The 18,723-nt window shown below is 39.4% G+C and overlaps 1 protein-coding gene across 8 annotated transcripts in view; it reads left to right on the top strand.

Annotated features, from left to right (window-relative positions):
* SON (SON DNA and RNA binding protein) overlaps positions 1-18,723 on the top strand; it is a 31,852-nt gene that overhangs the window by 4,495 nt on the left and 8,634 nt on the right. For 6 of the 8 annotated variants that reach the window (XR_012493996.2, XR_012493993.2, XR_012493997.2 and 3 more), the window contains exons 3-7: positions 945-6,875; positions 8,175-8,335; positions 10,226-10,372; positions 10,551-10,739; positions 17,727-17,837. Coding sequence is in view for 5 of the 8 variants with exons in the window: in XM_074325754.2 (XP_074181855.2) it covers positions 945-6,875; positions 8,175-8,335; positions 10,226-10,372; positions 10,551-10,739; positions 17,727-17,837 (6,539 nt within the window). In the remaining 3 variants the exon portion in view is untranslated. Of the gene's footprint in view, positions 1-944; positions 6,876-8,174; positions 8,336-8,564; positions 10,071-10,225; positions 10,373-10,550; positions 10,740-10,840; positions 11,636-17,726; positions 17,838-18,723 lie in introns of those variants that run through there. The other 2 variants (XM_074325775.2, XM_074325780.2) reach the window with 2 other exon arrangements.

The raw sequence follows: 18,723 nt of genomic DNA, 5'->3' as shown, positions 1-18,723 counted from the left end.
TCAGCTTTTTCTGGGATCAGTAAGATTTATCTAATTTAGTACTGGCATTAGAGTAAATCCCACCTGGTTATAAAGTGGACTGTAAGCCACTCTCTTTCAGATAGGCAGATTGAAATGTTCTTATGTTACTTGTTAAAGGCTGTAAGAAATTTCTTCCCCAAATGACATTATTATTAGTAGCAGTAGTAGTAGCAGACATATAAAAAATTGTTTCTTAGTAATTTTAGAAGATTATTGGTGGGAATATGTTATTTTTATTAAGACATAGCATGGGTGTAATAAGGTAAAATTCATGTTCCATATTGATGCTTTACATTTGTTGTTCAGACCTTTGTGTGCCATATAAAAGCAATCACTAGTAATTGATGAGAGCAGCTTACTACATGCCAGGCATTGTTCAGTGCACTTTGTACGTTTTAACTCACTTTGTTCTTTTACTATGGGAGACAGAGTGTCAGTCTAGTGAGTGGTGGATTGATTCAGGGTCCAAAAGCAGACAGTTTGTTCCAGAGCCAGTGCCATTTTGCTTCTTGCATAAATAGAGGTTATAAAAGTCACAAAATTATTTAACGTTAGCATTTTTTATAGGAATTCTAATACTGATAATATGAAAGCTGTTTAAAAATAATGTGATATAATTTGAGAGCTGGAGAAAATGATTGTTTTAAAACGAATTTGGTTGAAACACATTTTAATGTAATTCTAAGTTTTTGTTATAAACTAAGAACTTATTTTTAATCTAGGCTTTAGTTGTAGAGGTATTGGAAAAGTGTCAGTCTTCAGATAATTGGTTTATGGAAAATAGTTTATTTGGTAACTTTATTTAACAAGGAGTGTTAAACGATGTCGTCTTAACATGGAATGTAAATTTTGGCTTACATGGCTTAGCTAAGTCTACTTGAAGGAATGTTTGATGAATTAAAATTAATTTCTCTTAATTTCAGACTTGAAGGAGGTCTCCAGAAAAAGTAGATGTGTGTCTGTACAAACAGATCCTACTGATGAAATTCCCGCCAAAAAGTCAAAGAAGCATAAAAAGCACAAAAATAAAAAGAAGAAAAAGAAGAAAGAAAAGGAAAAAAAGTATAAAAGACAGCCAGAAGAATCTGAATCAAAACCGAAATCACATCATGATGGGAACATGGATTTAGAATCAGATTCCATTTTGAAGTTTGATTCTGAACCGTCAGCGATGGCACTGGAGCATCCTGTAAGAGCATTTGGCCTGTCTGAGACCAGTGAATCTCCTGCAGTTGTGCTAGAACCTCCTATAGTATCAATGGAGGTATCACAGCCACACACTTTAGAAACTCTGAAGCCAGTTACAAAAACTGCAGAACTGTCAGTTGCATCTACATCAGTAATCTCAGTTCAGTCAGAGCAGTCTGTGGCAGTAACGCTGGAACCATCCGTGACAAAAACCCTGGATTCTTTTGCAACAGCACCAGTGCCTACTACAACAGTAGAGCTAAAGTCATCTGAATCATCTGTACCAATGTCAGTGGCATATCAGATGAAATCTGTGCTGAAATCTTCAGAGAGAGCACCTCCAGAGCCATCAAAGATCACGTTAGAGCCTCCAGTAGTAAAAGTGCTGGAACCATCAGAAACCCTTGCGGTATCATCAGAGACACCTGAGGCATACCCTGAGCCAAGCACATCAACAACAATGGATTTTCCAGAGTCATCTGCAACTGAAGTACTAAGATTGCCAGAGCAGCCTGTAGAAGTACCATCGGAGATTGCAGATTCATCCATGACAAGATCACAGGAGTTGCTGGAGCTGCCCAAGACCACAGCATTGGAGCTGCTGGAGTCGTCGGTGGCCTCAGCGATGGAGTTGCCGGGGCCACCTGCGACCTCCATGCCGGAGTTGCAGGGGCCCCCTGTGACTCCAGTGCTGGAGTTATCTGGGCCCTCTGCTACCCCGGTGCCAGAGTTGCCAGGGCCCCTTTCTACCCCAGTGCCTGAGTTGCTAGGGCCCCCTGCGACAGCAGTGCCTGAGTTGCCGGGGCCCTCTGTGACGTCAGTGCCACAGTTGTCACAGGAATTGCCAGGGCTTCCAGCACCATCCATGGGGTTGGAGCCACCACAGGAGGTATCAGAGCCACCTGTGATGGCACAGGAGTTGCCAGGGCTGCCTGCGGTGACAGCAGCAGTAGAGTCGCCGGGGCAGCCTGCCGTAACAGTAGCAATGGAGTTGACCGAGCAACCTGTGACGACGACAGAGTTGGAGCAACCTGTGGGGATGACAACGATGGAACATCCTGGGCAGCCTGAGGTGACAACAGCAACAGGGTTGCTGGGGCAGCCTGAGGCAGCGATGGTGCTGGAGTTGCCAGGACAGCCGGTGGCAACGACAGCGCTGGAGTTGCCAGGGCAGCCTTCGGTGACTGGGGTGCCAGAGTTGCCAGGGCTGCCTTCGGCAACTAGGGCACTGGAGTTGTCGGGGCAGCCTGTGGCAACTGGGGCACTGGAGTTGCCTGGGCAGCTCATGGCAACTGGGGCACTGGAGTTCTCGGGGCAGTCTGGGGCAGCTGGAGCACTGGAGCTTTTGGGGCAGCCTCTGGCAACAGGGGTGCTGGAGTTGCCAGGGCAGCCTGGGGCGCCAGAGTTGCCTGGGCAGCCTGTGGCAACTGTGGCGCTGGAGATCTCTGTTCAGTCTGTGGTGACAACGGAGCTGTCAACGATGACCGTGTCGCAGTCCCTGGAGGTGCCCTCGACGACAGCGCTGGAATCCTATAATACGGTAGCACAGGAGCTGCCTACTACATTAGTGGGGGAGACTTCTATAACAGTAGGAGTGGATCCCTTGATGGCCCAAGAATCCCATATGTTAGCTTCTAACACCATGGAGACCCATATGTTAGCATCCAACACCATGGACTCCCAAATGCTAGCGTCCAACACCATGGACTCCCAGATGCTAGCGTCCAACACAATGGACTCCCAGATGTTAGCCTCTAGCACCATGGACTCCCAGATGTTAGCCACCAGCTCCATGGACTCCCAGATGTTAGCCACCAGCTCCATGGACTCCCAGATGTTAGCCACCAGCTCCATGGACTCCCAGATGTTAGCCACCAGCTCCATGGACTCCCAGATGTTAGCCACCAGCTCCATGGACTCCCAGATGTTAGCCACCAGCTCCATGGACTCCCAGATGTTAGCCACCAGCTCCATGGACTCCCAGATGTTAGCAACCAGCACCATGGACTCCCAGATGTTAGCAACCAGCACCATGGACTCCCAGATGTTAGCAACTAGCTCTATGGATTCCCAGATGTTAGCATCTGGCACTATGGACTCTCAAATGTTAGCTTCCGGCACCATGGATGCCCAGATGTTAGCGTCTGGTACCATGGATGCCCAGATGTTAGCATCTAGTACCCAAGATTCTGCTATGTTGGGTTCAAAATCTCCTGATCCCTACAGGTTAGCTCAGGATCCTTATAGGTTAGCTCAGGATCCCTATAGGTTAGGTCATGACCCTTACAGGCTAGGTCATGATGCCTACAGGTTAGGGCAAGACCCCTATAGATTAGGCCATGATCCCTACAGACTAACTCCTGATCCCTATAGGATGTCACCTAGACCATATAGGATAGCACCCAGGTCCTATAGGATAGCTCCCAGACCATATAGATTAGCACCTAGACCCCTGATGTTAGCATCTAGACGGTCTATGATGATGTCCTATGCTGCAGAACGTTCCATGATGTCATCTTATGAACGCTCTATGATGTCTTATGAGCGCTCTATGATGTCCCCTATGGCTGAGCGTTCTATGATGTCAGCCTATGAGCGCTCTATGATGTCAGCCTATGAGCGCTCTATGATGTCCCCTATGGCTGAGCGGTCTATGATGTCAGCTTATGAACGCTCTATGATGTCAGCTTACGAGCGCTCCATGATGTCCCCAATGGCTGAGCGATCTATGATGTCCATGGGTGCCGACCGGTCTATGATGTCATCGTACTCTGCTGCAGACCGGTCTATGATGTCATCGTACTCTGCTGCAGACCGATCTATGATGTCATCTTATACTGCTGATCGTTCAATGATGTCTATGGCAGCTGATTCTTACACTGATTCTTACACTGATACATACACGGAGGCATATATGGTGCCACCTTTGCCTCCTGAAGAGCCTCCAACAATGCCACCATTGCCACCTGAGGAGCCACCAATGACACCACCATTGCCTCCTGAGGAACCCCCAGAGGGTCCAGCATTACCCACTGAGCAGTCAGCATTAACAGCTGAAAATGCTTGGCCATCTGAGATGCCAGCATTACCTCCTGAAGAGTCTGTACCACCGCCTGAACCTCCTGTGAGTCAAAGTGAGATTTCAGAGCCTTCGGTAGTACTTGCTAATTATTCAATGTCAGCATCAGAGCCTTCAGTGTTACCATCAGAGGCTGCCGTGACTGTTCCAGAGCCACCACTAGAGCCAGAATCTTCGGCTACATCCACATCTATAGCGTCTGCTGCAGTAGCAGAAGAACATGAAATTGTTCCAGAAAAACCTGTGACTTACATGTTATCTGAAACTCCTGTGTCAGCTGAACCAACTATGTTAACATCAGAGACTTCTATTATGTCAGAGACAGCAGAAACCTTTGCTTCCATGAGAGCTTCAGGACATGTTGCTTCAGAGGTATCTATGTCTGTGCTAGAGCCTGCAGTAACTATTCCAGAGCCATCACAGAGCACACTAGAGCTCTCAGCCATGGGTGTCTCAGAGCTACCAGCTGCGGCTGTTCCAGAGCCCCCAGCTGTGGCTGTCCCAGAGTCCCCGGCCGTGGCTGTCCCAGAGTCCCCGGCCGAGGCTGTCCCAGAGCCCCCAACCGAGACTGTCAGGGAGCCCCTGGCTGTGTCTGTCCTAGGGCCACCGGCTGAGGCTGTCCCGGAACCTCTGGCCTTGGTTGAGCCAGAGCGTGTTACCATTCATGTGCCAGTTTCTGCCCTGGAACCTGCTGTGCCTGTCCTGGAACCAGCAGTGTCAGTTCTTCAACCTAATGTGATTGTTTCAGAACCATCTGTTTCTGTCCCAGAATCCACTGTGACAATTTTGGAGCCTGCTGCAGTCACTGTCTCAGAGCAGACTCAAGTAACACCAACTGAGATGGTTTTAGAGTCTGCACCAGTGATGCTGGAGTCTAGTGTTTTATTATCTGGTGATGAAACTCGTGCTCCAGAGATGGGCACGCAGGAAATTACTGTGCATTCAGAAGTAGAGCCATATACTGAAGGACACCTGAAGAATAACTCTTATGAAAGTGAACATGGTATAAATATAGACCTTAATATAAATAATCATTTAATTGCTAATGAGATGGAACATAGCACAGCGTCTGCTGCCAGTACTGGTGCTGTTAGTGAAATTGGTGAAGAGAAAATTTTGCCTACGAGTGAGACTAAACAATGCACAGTATTGGATACCTGCCCTAGTGTTAGTGAAACTGATGTAGGAGGAACTCTATCTTCTACTGGCCCTCTTGCTCTTGAACCTGATACAATGGGAACTAGTAAGGGTATTGAATTTGCCACAGCATCTGCTCTCAGTTCAATTAGTAAATATGATGTTGAAGTATCTTTAAATACTCAAGATACTGAACATGACATGGTAATTTCCACGAGCCCCAGTGGTGGCAGTGAGGCTGACATAGAGGGACCTTTGCCTGCTAAAGACATTCATCTTGACTTACCGTCTAATAACTTTATTAGTAGTGATGCAGAAGGACCATTACCTATGAAAGAGAGTGACCAGACAGCGGTTGCTCTCAGCCCTAAAGAAAGTAGTACAGATAAAGAAGTACCTCTCCCTGCTAAAGAGATACTATCTGGTTCAGGATTTTCTGCCAGTATTGATGATATTAATGAAGCAGATTTAGTAAGACCATTACTTCCTAAGGACATGGAACGTCTTACAAGCCTCAGAGCTGGTATTGAAGGACCTTTACTTGCGAGTGAAGTTGAACGTGACAAATCTGCTGCCAGTCCAGTTGTAGTTAATGTACCAGAAAGAGCTTCAGAGTCATCTTCAGAGGAAAAAGATGATTATGAAATTTTTGTAAAAGTTAAAGACACACATGAAAAAAGCAAGAAAAATAAGAACCGTGATAAAGGTGAGAAAGAGAAGAAAAGAGACTCTTCATTAAGATCTCGAAGTAAGCGGTCCAAATCTTCAGAACACAAATCACGGAAGCGGACCAGTGAGTCTCGTTCTAGGGCAAGGAAGAGATCATCTAAGTCTAAGTCTCATCGCTCTCAAACACGTTCACGGTCACGTTCAAGACGCAGAAGAAGGAGCAGTAGGTCAAGATCTAAGTCTAGAGGAAGGCGATCTGTATCAAAAGAGAAGCGTAAAAGATCTCCGAAGCACAGATCCAAGTCCAGGGAAAGAAAAAGAAAAAGATCAAGCTCCAGGGATAACCGGAAAACTGTCAGAGCTCGAAGTCGCACCCCAAGTCGGCGGAGTCGGAGTCACACTCCGAGTCGTCGAAGAAGATCTCGATCTGTGGGGAGAAGGAGCTTTAGTATTTCCCCGAGCCGACGGAGCCGCACCCCAAGCCGACGGAGCCGCACCCCAAGTCGAAGGAGCCGCACCCCGAGCCGACGGAGCCGCACCCCGAGCCGACGGAGCCGAACCCCAAGCCGACGGAGCCGTACCCCAAGCCGAAGGAGCCGCACTCCTAGTCGTCGGAGAAGATCAAGGTCTGTGGTAAGAAGACGAAGCTTTAGCATATCACCAGTCAGATTAAGGCGATCACGAACACCCTTGAGAAGAAGGTTTAGCAGATCTCCCCTCCGTCGTAAACGATCCCGGTCTTCTGAAAGAGGCAGATCACCTAAACGTCTAACAGATTTGAGTAAGTCATTTAAAAATTTAATGGTAGTGTAATAGAGAATTATTTAAATCTGTGTTTTTCTGATCTTTGAGTCATGGGATATTTTGGGTTATTGGTTTAGGATAAGTGTTTCTTTTTAAGTTTTAATAGGTTAGTTTGTGTTTAGAAAACGTAGGGATAAGTACTTTTGTAATTAGAGTTAAAAAGACCTGTCTTGGAGTCTGTTAGAACCAAGGTGTTTTCAAACTTGAATGTTTTATTTTGCTTGAACCATTTTCCATAACCGAAAGTGGAAAGTAGAAGGCTAGTTAGAGACAAGGCTAGTATATGCTCAGGTTGTTACCATAATATTCCAACACAAATCCTTGCAAATAAGCCTCAAGTTACAATGTTTCTTTAGTGTTACATGTCTTAAAATGGCAACATAGCACTTAAATGTTTGTGAAGGTAATTCTAATAGGTATAATGGGTAATGGAAGTGAATAGGGAATTTTGCTTATAGGGAGTTATTTACCTGGGTAGGTGATACTAGTAAAATAAAGTGAAATTTATTAGAGTGATTTTAATAATCTGCCTTACTTTAAAAATAAAGTACTCTAATGCCCCGATTTTAAGAAGTGCACATAGGTAATAAAATGTATGGTTAATACATGACTACCTGCATAAATTTAATGGCTCATTTATCATTATCCCAGGTTGGACATTTCCAAGTCAGTGTTGTCTAAAGAAAAAGATCCTAACAGAACAATAAGGGAGAACGCATTCGGTTTAAAAAACATTTTTGAGTTCTTTTTCATTCAAAGGAGAGGAACAGTATCTAATTCCTGAAGTGATTACAAGTTAGTAGAGGAGACATGGATAAAATACATGTGTCTCTTTAACCAAATAGTAAAATTACCAAAAAGAGCAGTGTGTGATGATTGCTGTAAATATAGGTAAGGTGCTTTGGGAGCACAGTGGAGAGGAATGTTAAATTCTGACTTATGACTTGTTATAAGAGGTGGCACTTGAACTTGGGCTGAAAGAGTGGTTTAAAATGTCAGATTAGAAGGCTTTGGCAGGTGTGTGTCTTAGAGTGTGTCAAGGTGATCATCATAGTCGTATAATTTAGCTATCTTCTGTGGTATTTGAATGGGAAGCTAAAAGTGGACTTGATTCTTTAAAAGGCATTCGCTTAAAACCTGAGCCAAAGAGTAATTTGATAACAGCTGTAAGTTAGGGCAGAAAATTGATGTTTTCAGTTTTGTTAGCATATGAAATTTTTGATAATACAAAATGTATAGCCTTTTAGGAAAACTGCTTATATTTTTCCTCTTACAGATAAGGCTCAATTACTTGAAATAGCCAAAGCTAATGCAGCTGCCATGTGTGCTAAGGCTGGTGTTCCTTTACCGCCAAACCTAAAGCCCGCACCTCCACCTACAATAGAAGAGAAAGTTGCTAAAAAGTCAGGAGGAGCTACTATAGAAGAACTAACTGAGGTAAGCTAGACAGAATTTGTTTTCATTCTTAAATGGATTATTCCAGTGAAGTTGACTCTGGAGCGTGCCAAAACCCGAATTGTGGGCTGAACTGATAATGGCTGGCACCGAGTGGCCAAAACCCGAAATACAGATGTGGCAGCGGCAGAAGCTCTGTTTAGCAGGCCATTATCCGGGATGGCTAAGCTCCGCTAGCTAAAAGTTACTTCCCATTACTTTTGCTTTCCAGTTTTAGAAGCCAAACTGACTGAGGAGTGGGACGGTTCGTTTGAATGGAGGAGGTGTTGAGTGAGCAACACGCAGAAGCTCGCCTACAGTTTCGTTTCCATTCACGACGTGTTCACTGATCGCCACGAGTGTACTGCATATACGCAAAGACACAGACAATCTTCAGAAATGATCTTTTGCCACCGGAGCTTGGAAATTAATGAGAATAGCTGGCCATTGCCTGAAAGGAACTTCTTTCGCATCAACATTTCGGGTTTTGGCTGTTTGGTACCAGCCATTGATGATAATGGCCAGCCATTATCAGTTCTTCCTTGCGGTTCGGGTTTTGGCAGTAACATATATATTTTAAACACTTATTTTTGTTTTTAAGAATTTGATCTTTTCAATTAAGGCTTTTTTGGGGCTTTGTTTTATTAATGTTATTTTGTTTGTCTTTTTTTCGGGGTGGGGGGAATGCTGAAATATTGCTGCTAGGATCCAGAAATACCATTTTCACATATTGAAACTTGCTATCGGCTAGCCTTATGCCAGCCTGCCACTGTCAATATATTCTGTTTCCCTTGGTTACAAGCTTAGTATACTCTGTGTTTTTGGCTAAATGAGCTTTTTATCCTATTGTAATATTTTCACTTAATGGATGTCACAAATTCTACTACTTTATGTATAGAGACAAGTCCACTCAAATTTATTCTGACCTTTTTATAAAGCCAGGTAATGGAGTCTGTTCCTTTGCTTCTCAGGAAGGAATTGACTTTGCTTTATGTGTCAGACCTCATTAGTTGCAACCTCTCCATCATGCCTTATTTTCCATTCTTGAGTTCTATTCCTTTAGAGACTCAACCTATAAAGACATTTATGGAGAGACATTATTATCTAACCCAATCGCAAATGTTTCCGATGTTTTATTTTGCCATACCTTTGGGGATCACATAGTTTCTTAGTCTGTTTCATCACTTAGATTTATTACAATATGAATTACAACTTTTTTTTTTAAATAAAGGACCTAGTAAAGTCTTCTTTCTATTGCTTATCAGATCCAAACTCCTTACCCAAAACCTGTGAACACTTAGTGTGTCCCTATGTTTTTAGCCTCATCTTCAGCCCTCTTGTCTCATAAGTTTCTTCTCACCTTTTTACCACCACCTGACTAGATCACTTTCTTCTCCTTTCCTTGCCAATCCTTGTTCTTAACTATGAAAATCTGGTCTAGAACTCTTCAAGGAATATTCCTTGATTATCAAATTCTGCCTGATTCTATTCTCTCTTAAGCTTTTGTTCTTTCGGCACTTAATGTATTCAGTTTGTATTATATCAGTTTGCACTTGTTAACTTGTGTTGCTCTGTAAAAGCGTTTCAATTATTTCATGTGTATGTATTCTGTCTCTTGAACTAGATTGTAAGCTCCTTGAGAGCAGGGACCATGTCTTTTTTTTTGTATTATCTGGACAGTGCCCAGTACAGTGCTCTGCACATAGTAGGTGCTCAATAAATGTTGTTGACTGACTGACCAGCTAGTGTGTTTAAATAATAACTAAGTCAAGTTATTTACCTATAATCTATCAATCTTGTTTTAGTTTTGAAAGCTGATTTTATGTGGTTTGGTTCTTTTAAGAAACATTTTATCTAAAGTGTAAGATCTATGTTTTGTTTTTACTTTTTAAGAAATGCAAACAGATCGCACAGAGTAAAGAAGATGATGATGTAATAGTGAATAAACCTCATGTTTCGGATGAAGAGGAAGAAGAACCTCCTTTTTATCATCATCCCTTTAAACTCAGTGAACCCAAACCCATTTTTTTCAATCTGAATGTGAGTATTAGCATTTATGGTTTGATGAAACAGAACTTATGGAACTATTTAAATAAAACTCAAATGGAATTTAGTTTTTTAATTTATGAATTAAATACTGTGAGAAATAATGAACAAAATCATTTTCAGACTGTTGAATATCTACTGAGTTTTAATTAAGAAATACATTATTTTCTAGATTGCTGCAGCAAAGCCAACTCCACCAAAAAGCCAGGTAACATTAACAAAAGAATTTCCTGTGTCATCTGGATCTCAACACCGAAAGAAAGAAGCAGATAGTGTTTATGGAGAGTGGGTTCCTGTAGAGAAAAATGGTGAAGAAAACAAAGATGATGATAATGTTTTCAGCAGCACTTTACCCTCTGAGGTAAGTAAGAGAAATATTATGTATTTTTCTTTTTTTATACCTGAATCTGCCATTTTATTGTTATTTTATATCTGATTTGGATTCTGTTTCACTCTTCTTAGGGCCGGGGTAAACGGCAGGGCCGGGTTAAACGACAGATGAAACAACCCGCAGCTTCTCATTTGACAGTAACTCGATGCAATTCACTTTGTGGAACCAAGCCACAAAGTGAAAAGCATCGAATTGCAGAGAACAGTGTTGTCACATCCCTACCCAACATTGGGCCCTCCTTGCACTTGTGGGAAGGTAGCCCGAGGTACAACTATTTAGCTTCCCGTTTTGCTTCAAGGCTCTATAGCTCTAGATTTTGGTGGTAGCAAATTTACTGGGTGGAGGGATTGAGCAGAGAGAGGCATATCAGGTTCAACACAAGACGTGGAATGGAAAGGTCTTTGTAGGCCGATGTGAGCATCTTGGATACTTAGCCCATTGCCCTTAAATAATGGTTTCTTACTATTTCTCTGGGTTGTCAGATAGCCTTTATTTTAATCATTTTCCCTTCCCTGTGCTACCTTGGCCCTTTTGAATTCTTGTGTTTAACTTAATGCTCAGCCTTGGTGTACTCCATTTCCCTTCTCCTTCCCCTCTTTGCTACTATTAAAAGTTGGAGAAGTGGAACACCTTGAAATTTTCACGAGGCTATAGTTGCATCTTGTCAAAATGACGCAGTAATAACGCCAAGTGTCAAAACAACCCCAGTAAAATGCCGCCTGATTAAATATGTGCTGCTGAATACAGTGCACATGAAAACAGCAAGACTGTATATATATGTAAATATATATATATATATCTGTATCTTTGTATGTATCTCTGTATCTGTACCTTTGCTGTATCTTTTAATAAACAGTTTACTTTTATTTAACTTGTTGTGCAAAATCACGCTTGGGGGATCTGGGAGGGTGGAGACTTTTAGTAGGGGGTGGTGGGGGTTTTAAATACCATAGACTAGTCATCACCTCTTGCCTTTGGTTTCCAGAGCCCAGACATTTGTCCAAGGACTGGATTAGATTATTGGTGCCCTTACAATGTGGGACTTCTTCCCCTTCCTTTTCTTGCATTTCTGGGATATGTAGGTCAGAGAGACCTGTACTCTACACCTTGAGGTTCCCTTTATTGGCCATATCGTCATCTTCCACTAAACATCCCCAATATTACAAATAAACAAATCCTGTTTATAAAACCAGAAAGTGAACAGAACCCAAATCAGAAATTTTTTTGATAGTATTTTTTTTCCCCTGAGCTATTCACAGGTGACATTTTCACTGCTTTTTTTTTTTTTTTTTTTTTGGACCTGCGGCATTTTAAAAGAGCAAATTCTATACAATGAAGCTGGCTGGACATGATAACTGGCCAGTGCGACTTACAGTCACTGGTGATGATCTTTGTTTACATGGGGTTCAACAATTGAAGCAAGTTACGCCATCGCCGGTTGAGGGGAGGGTGGCTGGTTTGTCCACTGTTTTAGTGAAACAAGTTGAGGAGCTCAGTTGCTAATCCCTAAATCGGGCTACCTGCACATTGACCAGGGAAAGGATAACTGATAGTTGCAACTGACTTAAGTCTTGTCGCTGACTATAAACCATTGATAAGGGCTGAACAGACTTACTTAGAAATTCTGATACATACGCGGTTAGTCATTTCTTGCAGAGTAAGCATTTAACAAAGAGTTGGAAAAAAGCCAGCGAGGTTATGTGAGAAAAGTTTTCCAACAGAATGAAGCCCTATAAAATTGCAAAATTCCAAGGGGTTTTCCCAAGAAAATAAATGGCCATAACTATTTTAACTTCAGTTGAAAGTGGGGAAGGTAATTAGTGAATCCTGATGACTTTCTTTTTTGACTGAGAATTTATATGCATGTATGTATATTTATTTGAAATTCACTATTCTGCCAATTTTAGTCTTAACACTGACCGGGGGCTGCCTTAGCCTTGTTTGTCATCAAAAGTGGTTGACAAATTTTAATTAAACGTTGGGAAGAGTTATTCCAAAGAAATCTCGGGGAAAACGTGGGTATTCAAATTTTATAATAAGTAAAGGGAGTGTTTTATTAAAGCAGGAGGAAGAAAGGTTCTGTTCAGAGGGCAGAATAAATGAAGCAGATTCCTCCTATGGGAGGATATATACAACTATTTGATGTCAGAACTCTTAAGCTAGTTTCTTAGAAGAGTAGACTCAATACATAGGTTAACTTTAATTTTAAAACAATCCCAAAATTTTAGGAGGAAAAGGGACAGGATTTTGTTTTGGCCTCAGGTTTCTATACTTGTATGTAGCAATAATATTAAACACCTGGAGGAAATGTTCACATTGTAAAATGTTGAGTTCCGGTTATTTAACTGTGTCTTGTATTTGTAAGATTAATAATGTTCTATATACCAATGTTTGTGGAATACTACTGGTGAAATTTTATGAAAGCATTGACCCTTTTCCATCAGGGGTTGAAATAAAGCCTTCATAGAGTAAAGGAAAGTTCTTTAACAGTTCTTTTAAAGCAAATATTTTAACTGAATAGTATTTAAAGTTTTTTTTTTACCTTTTTCATTTTTAAAAATACAAGTGGATTTTGTGGTTCTTTAGTGTTGAGCATAAAACATTTAGGCAAAGGTCACAGATTTGATCCCACCAATTGTCTTGCATGTGAGTGCTCTTTGACATTAAGTATGAGTGGATGGATCAACATAAATCCATCTTATGGAATATCAACTCATCAGATTGTGTGCCCCACTGCCATAGCATAAGAAGTAGTAAGCCATTCTCAGTAAGGAGTGGTTATAGAATTTTGACTATATTTTTGTGAATTTGATTTATAAGCAATGAAATAAATGTTGGAAAACTAATATTTAAAAAAATGTCCTTGGGGGCATTAATTCTTGGTAATAAATGTTAGCAAAGGCTTATTGGGTAGGCGATTTAAATGTAATCTTTGACATAAAACTTCCTTGGGTTTATTATCCATCGTAAACGTTTAGAAGTCCAGAAGTAGCTCTCCATGAGGGTCTAGTGATTGCTTACATGTGAAGATAATTTTTGTCTCAGGCTGTGTGCTTCGTTTTTATTACTGAAGAATATTTTCACATCCCAATGGAGCTAAAAATCTCTTAAAGTTTAGAAGTTCTAAATTCATAAAGTTTAGGAAAGCTAAATTCTTGGGTCAAGATGAAAATTTCAACTGGAAGTTAAACACATAGTTCCTAGCAGTGCTGGAATGTAACAGCCTTGTTACTCATTCTCTCCTTAGGTTCTCCTAGGTGATTAACACTGAATTTCCTTAAACCATTTAATGGGTTATCTATTTATTTTTCTGTTATATTTCATTTAGATCAAGTGTATAAGTTAACTAATAGTTGCACTAGATTATTTTCTATACTACAAAAAGACTCATAATTCACCTTTTAAAATGAAGCAAATCCATTAACAACTCAGGCATTCTATATTTAGTGTGGCTTTTGTTTTTGAAGCAGTCGTTTTCATTTCTATATGAGTCTTTGTATTTCATTAATTTTTGTGAAATGTTTTAAAATAATGTTTTATGTATCAGTCAGATGCTTTTTCTTTACTTCCATTATAATTAAAATCATTCTTTTATACTATCTTAATTCGAGATACCTGTAGTTACCTGTGTAGAAAATAATTTTCATGTTAGGAGCTATTTTAATTATCTGATTAACTTCCTTATAATTCTCTTTAGCTCTTTTGTAGCCTTTCCTTGTCTTTTTAAGAATTATTGAAGTTACTTCTTTCTATGTAAATAGTTGGGTTAACAAAAGGAGGAGTAAATTGACTTAGAAGGCTTTTTTTTTAAATGAGGAAGATACAGAAGGTACACAATTACAGCTTAGGCCCTGTAATGCATGTTGCATGGTACTATTTACTTTATGTATTTTATTATTCCTGATACCTTTTTAGGTTATAGAAGAAAAAGTAATCTGTGTTGATGAAGTAGAAAGATAAATAACTTGGACAGGTTTTTATTAAAGTGAGAAGTATTCAGGTCAGGACACTCTTTTATGTAGATTTCACCCTTAAGAACAAGTCCTAGGGAAAAAGAAATTTAAGCATTTCCCCGAATTGTGATATCTGGAGTATTATTATTACACAATCATAGTTATATAGATATACTTCCAAGTCTAGTGTATCAGTGGAAACAAGGCTTGTTGATGACAACTTGATAATAGGGATTTAAGATTTTTTTTTCCTCTAGTTTTTAGAAGGGATTTTTTAGCATCATTTTGGTACCTTTCACACATTCCTGTTTCTGAGCAACATTAAAAGATGTTTAAGGCTCTAAAGCTCCATTATGTAGTATAGTACACGTAGTCCAATGTAGTAGTCAACAGCCACTGAAACATCAGTTCCTTAATTGTACTAGCCACATTTCAAGTGCTCATTAGCTAGCTGTAGAATATTCTATTGAACCGATGCTGCTATAAAGGGTAGCAGTGATATTTTGAGTGTTTAATACTGATACATACATTTGGCCTAATCCTTGCATATTAATGCTTTGGGGATTATAGTTGGCTTTTTATGCATTGTATATCCTGAGTTACCTTGAAATCCTGGAAATAATGCTTTTAGATGCAAACTCTTGAGGATCCTTAAGAAATTAAGATAATCCTGATTCATGCTATTTTGAGCATATCTCTTCATAATAAAAAGGAACAAATATGAAATTAGTCCAATTATTATTTGGTAATAAAATTTTGACATGAACTTGCAGCTCACTTGGTAAGCCTGTTGAATAAATGAGGTTGTGTTACCTTAGGAAAAAACTAGTAATTTTATCTAAAGTAAATTTATATTAAGCATGAAGGTTGCTATATTCAAATTATTTTCAGAGATATGAATTTAACAAAATATTACTGAGATTTGAAAGAAGTGTCATTGTGGGGATAAAATGATGACGCATTAGGTTACCTGCTTCTACAATAAAGGCTTAAAGAGAAAAAAGTATGAAGATATAAAATGTCTTCAGAAGGATGAATTTACAGATAGGTATATTTATTTGCTTTACAGTTGGGAAGAATTAATTTTATTTTGGAAAAGGAGTTTTCAGAGCCATCTTAACTACATTTTTATGGCTTATATTTGGACATTAGGGATCAGGGCTTGGGAATGGTTGGTAGATACATTTTTCCCCAGTATTTCCTCTTGAGTTTAGACTTGGGAATAAAAATGTATTACTTATACCTAACCCCCTAACACATAGATTTATAGACTACTGTGGAACCCAAAATAATTCTGACAAGGTTATTGAACAGTATTTGAGATGTATTTGGTGGGCCTTTAAAAAGTACATCAATAATCCTGAGAGTTTTAGGAAACATCTACGGTAGGCTAAAGGAACATAAATTCTGACCAGGAAGTTCCAGCGGTCAGAATTACAATAGAAGTGAAAGGCGAACATACTAAGTTTTTAGTGTTTAGTGTGTTTCAGTCTGATTTTGCTTAGGTGATTTCTTACAGGCCCCGGAAATATTCTAATTAGTTTGGATAATTTACTAAGTTGACTAAGACATTAAGATCTTTCACTCATGAAATCTGTAAATAGTCTAATAAACAATTACAGAATGCAGTTTAATTTTGCTTTCATTTTAAGAAGACATACAAGAATCTATCCTTTGTAAGAAAAAAATTAATTTTGCTAAAGAAATATTAGGTGATTTAGCAAGATAACTAGGAATGATGGAGTGATGAATGATAAAGGGCTTCTGAAGTTAGGGAAAGGAAGTAGTAATCCTTATGCATGACAGAATTATTCAGTCATATACCCTTCTCTACTATATAGGTCTTGTTTTGAAAAGTATTTTATATGCAGCACATAGTCAAATTACAGGTAGCCTTTACTTAGCTTTTTAAATAAATCCTTAGCTGTTAACTCATTTTACTGACTGCCTTATATTTGTCATACCCAAGCAGTACTTATTAATCATTCTTTGTATATGAATACAGGGAAACCTTCCCATGTCAGATGAGCTTTTTCCAAAAACGAATTCTCTTGGGTGAAATAACTAAAAAATAGGTATTAATGGGTTGTTGTATCGCAGGAAAACAAGTATTAAAAATTGGTGAGTTGGTACAGATCAACCTGAGCTCTTAATGTTAGAACAAAAAGCATCAGATACTCACTTGATGAGTTTCTTCCTTCTGTGGTTGAGCCTTCCACAAATCTGACAGTGGGGATTTGTTCTAAAGGGTACCTTTAAGAATTTTCCTGGACATTATGAAACATTTTTAAAAGTTAAATCATAAAGTCATCTCTGCTTAGCATAAGGTTTTTACAGGTAGAAGATGAGCTTTGATAGGGAGAACCTAAGACGTTTCAAACATAACCTTAAGTGTTTTAATCCCACAGAAATATATTAACTTTGGTCATAAATGTATATAAATTAAAAACAAAAGATTCATTTACATAATGAATATATCCTTTGAAGAAATTAAGTTCAAGACCCAAAGTATATGAAAACTGCAAGAAGGTTAAAAGGTCTGCAGATGAGTAAAGACCATTGACGCAATAGTGGTTTTCTGCTTGCTATTCAAGAACTATATTGCTTCTGAAGGTTATGCTGATGAGTAAAATAAAAACTGCTAATGAGTATAAAATTAATAGTTTAAAAATAGTTTTAAAAATTCTTAGTGAAAGCTAGAGATAATTTTAAGTTCTTCATGGAACTTTCTCTGATTATATTTTGATACAGGAAATATGGCATCATATTTTTGGATTGAGTTCAACAGCTGCCTCTTTCTAATACTTTGTAACTTACCTTAAACAATCCTCGTCTACTTTCCAAGGTTACTTTACCTGTTTGAGTCTTCTACCTACTTTACATGATTATTAATACATACAAGACTATTTTGTTTTTCACATGTAGAAACTAAAGATTTGAGCACTTTTCAGAATTTAGGGGGTCTGTCGTAATTTGAGATAATTATCTGTGTTTTCTTTCTTAGCCTGTGGACATCTCGACAGCAATGAGTGAGCGGGCACTTGCTCAGAAAAGACTCAGTGAGAATGCATTTGACCTTGAAGCCATGAGCATGTTAAATCGAGCTCAGGAACGGGTATGTAGCAATTTTAATGTCTTAAGTGAGAATTTCATTAACTAGATTGTTGTGACATAAGCAAAATCTGTGGCGTGCTGTTGAAATGTAGGTCCTTACCTTGAAAATCCAAGGAAATAAATCATTTGTTAATTAGCTAGCTTATTTTAAATGAACAATTTGGGGTCTGGTCATTCAGTAAATGTTTACTGTGTACTATATGACAGGAACTGTTTCTTGAGAGAATAAAATAGAAAAAATTTCCTGCCCTCACAGTTTATAATCTCGTGTATAAAAATAGCTAATTGCTCTTAACAGCCCTGTGAAATGTAGGTAGTATAGTGATGCCCAAAGTCATAAAACCTAGTAAGTTGGGGAGCTAGGATTCAAACCTAGTCAGTCTAAGTCAGAATCTATGCTTTTAACAATGGGCAGCAAGAAAGCGATTTTATACAGAGGGTGCTAAAAAAGTGTGTACATATGACTTGTGTTCATCTCTTGTTATCGGTGTATATTGAGTAGAGTGGTACCTCGGTTTTCGAACATAATCCATTCCGGAAGACCGAGTTCTGAAACGTTCGAAAACCACAGTGTGGTTCCCCATAGAAAGCAATGCAAAATGCGTTCCAGACCTTTAAAATCAACCCCTAAAACTGCAAATTAAGAATAAATTTTACTATCTAATGATACCATAGATGTATAACATTTACGGCATTCGTAAACCGAAATGTTTGTCAACGGAGATGTTCGAAAACCGAGATACCACTGTATTACTAGTTTAATAGTTTTTTCTTTTCTTAAAATGTGTATACGTTTTTTTGGCACCCCCCGCCCCAGTATATTCGAATGAACAATTTTTTGTATTACTACTTAAGCATGTATCTTGCATTTATTCTGGATTTATAAT

The sequence above is a fragment of the Rhinolophus sinicus genome, chromosome 17 (assembly GCF_057876585.1).
Source record: "Rhinolophus sinicus isolate RSI-liver-muscle chromosome 17, RSI-T2T, whole genome shotgun sequence".
NCBI lineage: Eukaryota > Metazoa > Chordata > Mammalia > Chiroptera > Rhinolophidae > Rhinolophus > Rhinolophus sinicus.
This window is presented reverse-complemented; position numbering and strand designations above follow the sequence as displayed.